Genomic DNA, 8,318 nt, shown 5'->3' on the forward strand with positions numbered 1-8,318 from the left:
ATTTTGCAACAATTATTTGGGAGATCCTTCACAAAAAACCCCTCCTTTTGGGCACTCGAAAAATGGAAAATGGTTTTTTCGTCCAAAGAAAATGAAAACTTCCTTAGGAAACATTGTTTGCCATTCCAATATGGATCCTTGTGCACAATATGAGATCATTTGAACAAACTATGCCATGAATGTGGCTATAAGATTGATCATTTGGCTTGAAAGGCATTGATCTCCACAGGTGATAGCTCATTTCTGGGAACACTTTTTTAAAATAATTTCCGTACTACAAGTTTTTTATTTTTCCTGGGAACTTGGCCACATATAATGACACAATGCAAAGGTTTCCCAATTTTTGATTTTTTTGAATTTTTATGCCCATTTCAAAATGCGGTCAAAACGGCGGGAACGCCCATTCCTAGCTAGTGGTTGAATCTTGGAATTTTTTGGTGTTTCTCTGATTAAATAGGTACTTATGTACCTAGAAATGATTTTTGGATAAAATAAATAGAAACTATGAGACAGCTGCTGTTCAAATTTCACCCGTTTCCAACTAAATTGGCGGAAATTTGTCTTTTTCATGAGAGGTGGATCAAAACTTTTTACACACAAACATTTTGTCAATTGTGCATTAAATATGACCTAGTATTTTAGAAAATTGATTTGGTCCAATTTTGCAACAATTATTTGGGAGGTCCTTCACAAAAAAACCTCCTTTTGGGCACTTGAGAAATGAAAAATGGTTTTTTCGTCCAAAGAAAATGAAAACTTCCTTAGGCAACATTGTTTGTCATTCCAATATGCACCCTTGTGCACAATATGAGATCATTTGAACAAACTATGCCATAAATGTGGCCATAAGATTGATCATTTAGCTTGAAAGCCATTGATCTCCACACGTAATAGCTTGTTTTTTAGAACACTTTTTTAAAATAATTGCCGTATTACAAATTTTTTATTTTTTCTGGGAACTTGGCCACATATAATGACACAATGCGAAGGTTTCCCAATTTTTTAATTTTTTTGAATTTTTTATGCCCGTTTCAAAATGCGGTCAAAACGGCGGGAATGACCGTTCCTAGCTAGTGGTTGAATCTTGGAATTTTTTTGGTGTTTCTCTGATTAAATAGGTACTTATGTACCTAGAAATGATTTAAAAAAAATAAATAGCAAACTATGAGGCAGCTGCAGTTCAAATTTGACCCACTTCCAGCTGAACCGGCGGAAATTTGTCTTTTTCAGGAGAGGTGGATCAAAAGTTTTTACACCCAACCATTTTGTTAATTGTGCATTAAATATGTCCTAGCATTTTAGAAAATTGATTTGGTCCAATTTTGCAACAATTATTTGGGAGGTCCTTCACAAAAAAACCTCATTTTGGGCACTCGAAAAATGGAAAATGGTTTTTTCGTCCAAAGAAAATGAAAACTTCCTTAGGCAACATTGTTTGCCATTCCAATATGCACCCTTGTGCACAATATGAGATTATTTGAACAAACTATGCCATGAATGTGGCCATAAGATTGATCATTTGACTTGAAAGCCATTAATCTCCACACGTGATAGCTCGTTTCTGAGAACACTTTTTTAAAATAATTGCCGTATTACAAATTTGTTATTTTTCCTGAAAACTTGGCCACATATAATGACACAATGCGAAGGTTTCCCAATTTTTTGATTTTTTTTTGAATTTTTTATGCCCGTTTCAAAATGCGATCAAAACGGCGGGAATGACCGTTCCTAGCTAGTGGTTGAATCTTGGAATTTTTTGGTATTTCTCTGATTAAATAGGTACTTATGTACCTAGAAATGATTTTTGAAAAAAAATAAATAGCAAACTATGAGGCAGCTGCAGATCAAATTTGACCCGCTTCCAGCTGAATCGGCGGAAATTTGTCTTTTTCAGGAGAGGTGGATCAAAAGTTTTTACATCCAACCATTTTGTTAATTATGCATTAAATATGTCCTAGCATTTTAGAAAATTGATTTGGTCCAATTTTACAACAATTATTTGGGAGGTCCTTAAAAAAAACCTCATTTTAGGCACTCGAAAAATGGAAAATGGTTTTTTCGTCCAAAGAAAATGAAAACTTCCTTAGGCAACATTGTTTGCCATTCCAATATGCACCCTTGTGCACAATATGAGATCATTTGAACAAACTATGCCATGAATGTGGCCATAAGATTGATCATTTGGCTTGAAAGCCATTGATCTCCACATGTGATAGCTCGTTTCTGAGAACACTTTTTTAAAATAATTGCCGTATTATAAGTTTGTTATTTTTTCTGGTAACTTAGCCACATATAACGACACAATGCGAAGGTTTCCCAATTTTTTTTGATTTTTTTGAATTTTTTATGCCTGTTTCAAAATGCGGTCAAAACGGCGGGAATGACCGTTCCTAGCTAGTGGGTGAATCTTGAAATTTTTTCAGTGTTTCTAAGATTAAATAGATACTTATGTACTTAGAAATGATTTTTGGAAAAAATAAATAGCAAACTATAAGGCAGCTGTAGTTCAAATTTGACCCGTTTTCAACTGGATTGGCGGAAATTTGTCTTTTTCACCAGAGGTTGATCGAAACTTTTGACAGCCAACCATTTGATCAATTGTGTATTAAACATGGCCTAATATTTTAGAAAATTAATTTGGTCCAATTTTACAACAAATATATGGTAGGTCCTTCATGAAAAAACTCATTTTGGGCACTCAAAAAAATGGAAAATATTTTTTTTCCAAAAACTCATTTCTCACGACACCTTTTAAAAGTTATTTATCTTATTTCTTGTTTGTTATTTTTCCTGAAAACTTGTTCACATTTGGTGACATAATGAGAAGGTTTTGCTTTTTCTTTTTAAATTTTTCAGGTCATAAAATAGTTGACTTGATTTTAACACGTTAATTTTAGGCAACTATGACCTATTTAAATGGTCAATAATATCATACTGCATCCTGATTGGTCTGTGGACATCTCACGCGGATCACGCATCCTACGTCGTCGGATGCTCGCGGATCCAACAGCCATCCTCAACCCTTCCACACCAACCCTGAAACCCTAACAGGTCATTTTCCATCCACCCCCCTGCCTCCTTTCTTTCCCACATCCATCCATCGATCCCCTTCCATCCCCTCGCTCAGCTTCAGTCTTCTGTCATCGTCCTCCCCATCTCACATCTGCATCGCGCCGCCCCTCCTCCCAATCCCGTCCGGCGCCGCCGCACCCCACACCCGCTGCTGCCCCCACTCCTCTAGTGCCATCTCCCTCCTCATCGAGGGCCGATACCTCATCGTCCAGCCACTCTAGCGCCGCCTCCCTCCCCATCGACCAGCGCCTCATTGGCCGTCCAGTGCAGCCACCATGCTTCCAACGCCAGTCTCCCACCCCACCGAGCGCCGAGCCCTCGCCATCCAGCACCGCCCACCTCCCCATCAAGCACCTCCCCATCAAGCACCTCCCCATCAAGCACCGCCGAGATTCTGGGAGAGACCCCCGCCGCGATGCCGAGAAGGTGGCAGGTCTGGGGCCGGCCTGACGGTAGCCAAGTCTGGGTCCCCGCCCCCGACCCCGACGCACCGCCCCCGCCGCCGCCCCGCCTCTTCCTCCACCGGGGCGCGCCGCGGGGACAGCCGCCGCTTCATTCGAGGAAGCGCTGGTCAAAGGTACCCCCCCCATCGTGCTCTCATATCAGCGTGGATTCCTTCCTAAAAATGGTGGTGGATACTGACTTGACTGGCCCCTCTCCCGCGTTGTCGTTTCTCCGATCCGAAACCCTAGGCCGGGGTGCTGCCGACGGATGCCGTGTCGAGTCCATGGCCAACCTCCTCGTCCAAGGTACGGCCTCCTCCCTTCACCTCTTCTATTTGGTCCTTGTCTGTGTGAGCACGCGTGTGCCCCTACCTGCATCCTCAACTATTGAAATGGCTGCGCGCGTGCTCAAGCATCTCTAACCGATCCCTATATGGCCTCTTATCTTTAACTCCTCAAATTTGCTCCTCTATAAATTAGTGGTTCCTAGCTGAATCCTTAAACTTAACTCCTTAAAGAATTAAACACAAATTCATGCTAATTTGATTCAAACTAGTCCATCAAACATGATTTGAACTCGATTCAGACTAGTAGCATAAACTATATTACTACATAAATTTAAATGAGATCTAAACTAAAATTGCATAAAAACTAGAACATGTTGTAGTGTCCCTTGCTGTCAAAAACTCGGTGGTGGTGAAATGATGGTGATAGGATTTGTTTTCGGCTTGATGGGCATAGTCTGCACTCTAGAATGCTACACCGTTGAAGTGTAAATGAATTGTGCAAAAAAATTTGTTGTCTTCTATTTTACTGGTGTCTATTCTTATCATGTATAATTTCCATTTAGTACAGAAGGATGCAGGCTTGGAATTCTATCGTTTGATTAAATGAATAAAAACCTGAAGGAGATCTAGATTCTCAGTAGAATCACATAGTTGTAATTATCCGAGGTGTGCTTGAATAAAATGGCGCTCATTTGCATCATTGTATTTCTGAAGAGTTTTAAGAAGAATTCTGGTACGAACGCACTGACCTATACTTGTACATGTGCAGCCGAGGAACCTCCTGTGGGCTACTTCCAAGCATGATGTGTACGTGATGCAGAACTATTCTGTGAGGCACTGGTGGTCCTTACTCCAGAGAGGAAAAGAATTGCTCAACGTGGCATGCCCAAATCAGGTGATCTACCACAGAGCGATGTGATAGTCCAATTCATTGGAATGCCGGTCAATCTCTAATCCACTATGCGACCACACTGTGCAGGATATGCAGGGAGGTCGGCCCTTGTGCAGGGTGAAAATCAGCACCATGACAGTGAAAGACAACCTCCTGGCGGCTGGTGGTTTCCATGGGGAGCAGATCTGCAATGTAAGGAAGCTGGAGTAGGCACGCAGTGCACACACAAAGCATTTTTTCTGCTTGAGAACATGTAGAAATGTAGAGTTGTAGCTTGACACTTAGGTATTTATTATTTTGTTAGTACCTTGGCAGTGAATTCTAGCAGCGAAGCCTCTTCATTTCAAGCAGCGATAGCCTGATTGGTAAACTAGTGCTTTGTGTGTGCTAGTACCTCACAATGTCATCCTTGTATATGCACAGATGAAATTATTCACCCCGCCATTTTCACTGTTTCCTAATCGAGTACAACAAACCTCCTATTGTTTTTTGTGCAAAATAAGTGTGAAACATTGTAGTGCTGACCCAACATGTACCTAACATTTCTGATGTGTATTTCCTTTGATTCCCTAGGCTTAACCTGTAAGCTATAATAACTTTTAATCGGTCTGTGGGAAATTGGGCATATTGGGTTGGTAAATATAGAACTGTAGAGATGTAGAACTAAAGCGTGGTACTTAGCTATTTAAGTTGATTGTACTTGGTAGTACCTACACAGTGAAGTCTAGTTGATTCAGGAAAACTTGACTTGAGATTTTCTTTCTTATGATTTACTGATGAAACCTTAATTGTTGAATCTTGATGTAGGCATCCCACCGCCGATCCATATCCAGATCAGCTGCGTCGCCGGTGCCGGTTCTACACATAGGTCAACATGCCCTGTTTATATGAATTGTTTTGTATCTAGCGACTAGTTGTCACACTGATTAAAATCTCCGCGCAACGAGCAAGTAATCAGTGGCCGTGAAGCAACGTTTATAATAGTTGTATTCTACCATGCAAAGATGTAATACTTGACTGCTCGCTAGCAAGATTTCAATCATAATCTGTGCATACTTGTTTATGATATTTGTGTGCCCATGTAAAACGTATGCGGTTCGTCCTAGGCTAGATCCCAACCCGCGTTAGAGCTGCATACTATGATTTCCTCTTGCCAGTGAGATCTGTTCGTACTTGTTAGTAGTCGATGGGACGCTCAAGCTTCACTGCTGCTTCTGCTGTATATTTTTTGTAACCCATGTTTCTACTTGCAATCAGCATACAATTTTGCGTCAAATGGTTAAATGATTCCACATTCTGTAGGATTAGGGCATCCTGTTGCTTGTTGCTAGCTGTAGGATCTGACTTTTGGTTGTTGTTTTGGAGATGTAGGCCAGGGGAAATGACTACCATTCCAGGGTCTCCGGTCTGGGAGCTCGTGAAGAAGAACAACTACTTCTTGATCAAGCAGTTCGGCAACAACACCAAGGTGCAGTTCAGCAAGGAGCCCAACAACCTCTACAATGTCCACTCCTACAAGTTCTCGGGTCCGTAGCTGTTTGCACTGTTTTTAACCCTTTTGATTGCAAGTGTCTCTGCAAGGAGCTAACTTGCTGTGGGGCTGATGTGGTTTCAGGCTTGGCGAACAGCAAGACCGTGGCGGTCCAGCCATCAGCGGGAGAGGACAAGGCTGTTGTCCTATCCACGACCAAGACCAAGAAGCAGAACACCCCTGCCAAGCTCCAGCACAAGACTCTGATGCGCAAGGAGTTCCACAAGATGACCAAGTCTGTCAAGAACCAAGTATTAACTCCAGAGTTTTGTACTTGAATTGCCCTTATGCTTGGCTTCTAAGCTACAACTGTAAGTCATGGCTTGTCTCTACTTCCTCCTTGAGTTCAGAGTTGTGGCATGGCATGCTTGATTTTTTGGTGGACTTGTGTCCTTGATGATGCACCGTTGTTTCACTACCAACCATCAGATGCAGTAGCTGCTCCTGCTTGCTACTCCGCTGCCGCCGCTCGTTGTTTTGCTACTACTCCTGCTAGTTAGTCACTGCTGCTGCTCCTAAGCACTGCTCGTAGATGCTGCTACTTGCCGCTGTTGATTCCTCCTACAGCCTGGCATCTGCCATTGTAACTTCATGCTGATGTAACATGTGAATCTGTTGGTCCTGCTTATTGTCTTTAAAGAAGTCAATGTACCTACCTTATTTTGTGCTCTGTTATTATCTTTGATCAGTATCAGTTGTGTCTCTTAGAGAGACACTCCTACCTTTTCTGACTTGAGTTGTTAACTATTGTTCCATACTTCTGTTAGCTACAACAAAATCTTTGAATTTGGTACTGCATGAGTTTTATGTGTTCTGGTATATTTGATGGATGGATGGATGGGTTTATGTGTTCTGCTGGTATATATGCACGCTAGTATATATGCACACGGATTGGCCTTCATTATTTTGTATCTACTGTTAGATATATGCTGTTAGATTTGCTTTCATTTTGTACCTAACCATTTTGTTCTATAACGTGCAGATGCTGGCGTTTCATGTTTCGTCGCGAGCATCAAGACGAAGAAGTCGGAAGAAGCATAGTTCAAGCTCATCGGAGCTAGTTCAAGGAGTAATGAAGCCCTTGATGCTGATCCCTATTGGAACAAATTGAAGCACGAACTGTGACATATAGGGCTTGTTATACTGTAGAGCTTGATGCTCATCGGCTCATGTGACATATTGTGCACCTATTGAGCTTGTTATTATACTATGATCATATTTGTATGTCTTGATGTAACAGATTGTTGCTTCTTGTTATTTGAAGTATTACACCTGTTTTCTGTCTATTTTGATTTAAATATTGGTTGTTTAATTATTGGCATATTGAAATCTAAGGAACATGACCATGACAACAAGGACCCACTAACCAGAAACGGACATTTGGGACCCGCTTATCAGAATTTGACAATTGGGACCCATTTGAAAAAGGAAAAAGAAGGGACACAACCCAAAAATAAAAAGGCCGAATTATAGGGCCTGGCCCGGGTGGCTTACCCAAATTGAAAGAAAAAACAACAACAAATGGGCTGAATTAATAGGCTCGGCCCATATAAACACCCAATTGGACATGGCCGATTCTAATTTTTGACCTTTTCAATTGGTCGCAATTTTGCCACGTCGGATCCGACGTGGCTTGGGCAGACAGCCAGTGACCAAAACAAAAGGTCATGAGTTCAACGACCTTCTGAGAGAAGGACGTTAATTTTAGTTTACGACCGCCAACTTTTGACCTTCTGTTTTTGGTCACAAAAAGGTTGCAAATGAAAAACTATGACCTTTCAGCGGCCAATAGTGAGGGTCACAAGTTGACATATTTCTTGTAGTGCTGCTACTGCTTAGAGTTGAGTCAGGCCTGATTCATCGGGGATGAATTGGAATGGTGATGAACATGTCCTACTGTGTGTGAGCTAAGTGTGTGAACACGATTTGGTAAAGGTAGCGGTGAGAGGCCATGCAGGAGTACATGGTGGGTTGTCTCATTGCAGCCGTCCTCGGGAACTGAGTTCTGTATTTGTGATCCATGAACAGTTACTACCACACATTGGGTTCCGGTAACTCGACCCCTCTCGACTTATTGATCAACTCGATCTCTG

The 8,318-nt window shown here is 41.6% G+C and overlaps 1 protein-coding gene across 4 annotated transcripts; it reads left to right on the forward strand.

The window, feature by feature from the left end:
• The first annotated feature begins 3,062 nt into the window (after nt 1–3,062).
• LOC147970681 (large ribosomal subunit protein eL28z-like) lies at nt 3,063–7,511 on the forward strand. 4 transcript variants are annotated; one of them, XR_015604238.1, is made up of 7 exons: nt 3,065–3,649; nt 3,765–3,821; nt 4,572–4,697; nt 4,782–4,886; nt 5,502–5,562; nt 6,066–6,220; nt 6,310–6,536. XR_015604238.1 is itself a non-coding variant. In XM_087525734.1 (7 exons), exons 1-7 carry the CDS (start codon nt 3,488–3,490, stop codon nt 7,264–7,266), a joined length of 891 nt encoding a protein of 296 aa, XP_087381860.1. In that variant the 5' UTR covers nt 3,072–3,487; the 3' UTR covers nt 7,267–7,511. The 4 variants fall into 4 exon arrangements, 3 of the variants coding, with proteins under 3 accessions (XP_087381861.1, XP_087381860.1, XP_087381862.1); XM_087525734.1 differs by lacking the exon at nt 5,502–5,562 and adding an exon at nt 7,208–7,511 and having other exon boundaries at nt 3,072–3,649; XM_087525736.1 differs by lacking the exon at nt 3,065–3,649 and adding an exon at nt 7,208–7,511 and having other exon boundaries at nt 3,764–3,821.
• The last annotated feature ends 807 nt before the right edge of the window (nt 7,512–8,318 follow it).

This window comes from Triticum urartu, chromosome 5A (assembly GCF_056163025.1).
Source record: "Triticum urartu cultivar PI428250 chromosome 5A, HENAU_Tu73, whole genome shotgun sequence".
NCBI lineage: Eukaryota > Viridiplantae > Streptophyta > Magnoliopsida > Poales > Poaceae > Triticum > Triticum urartu.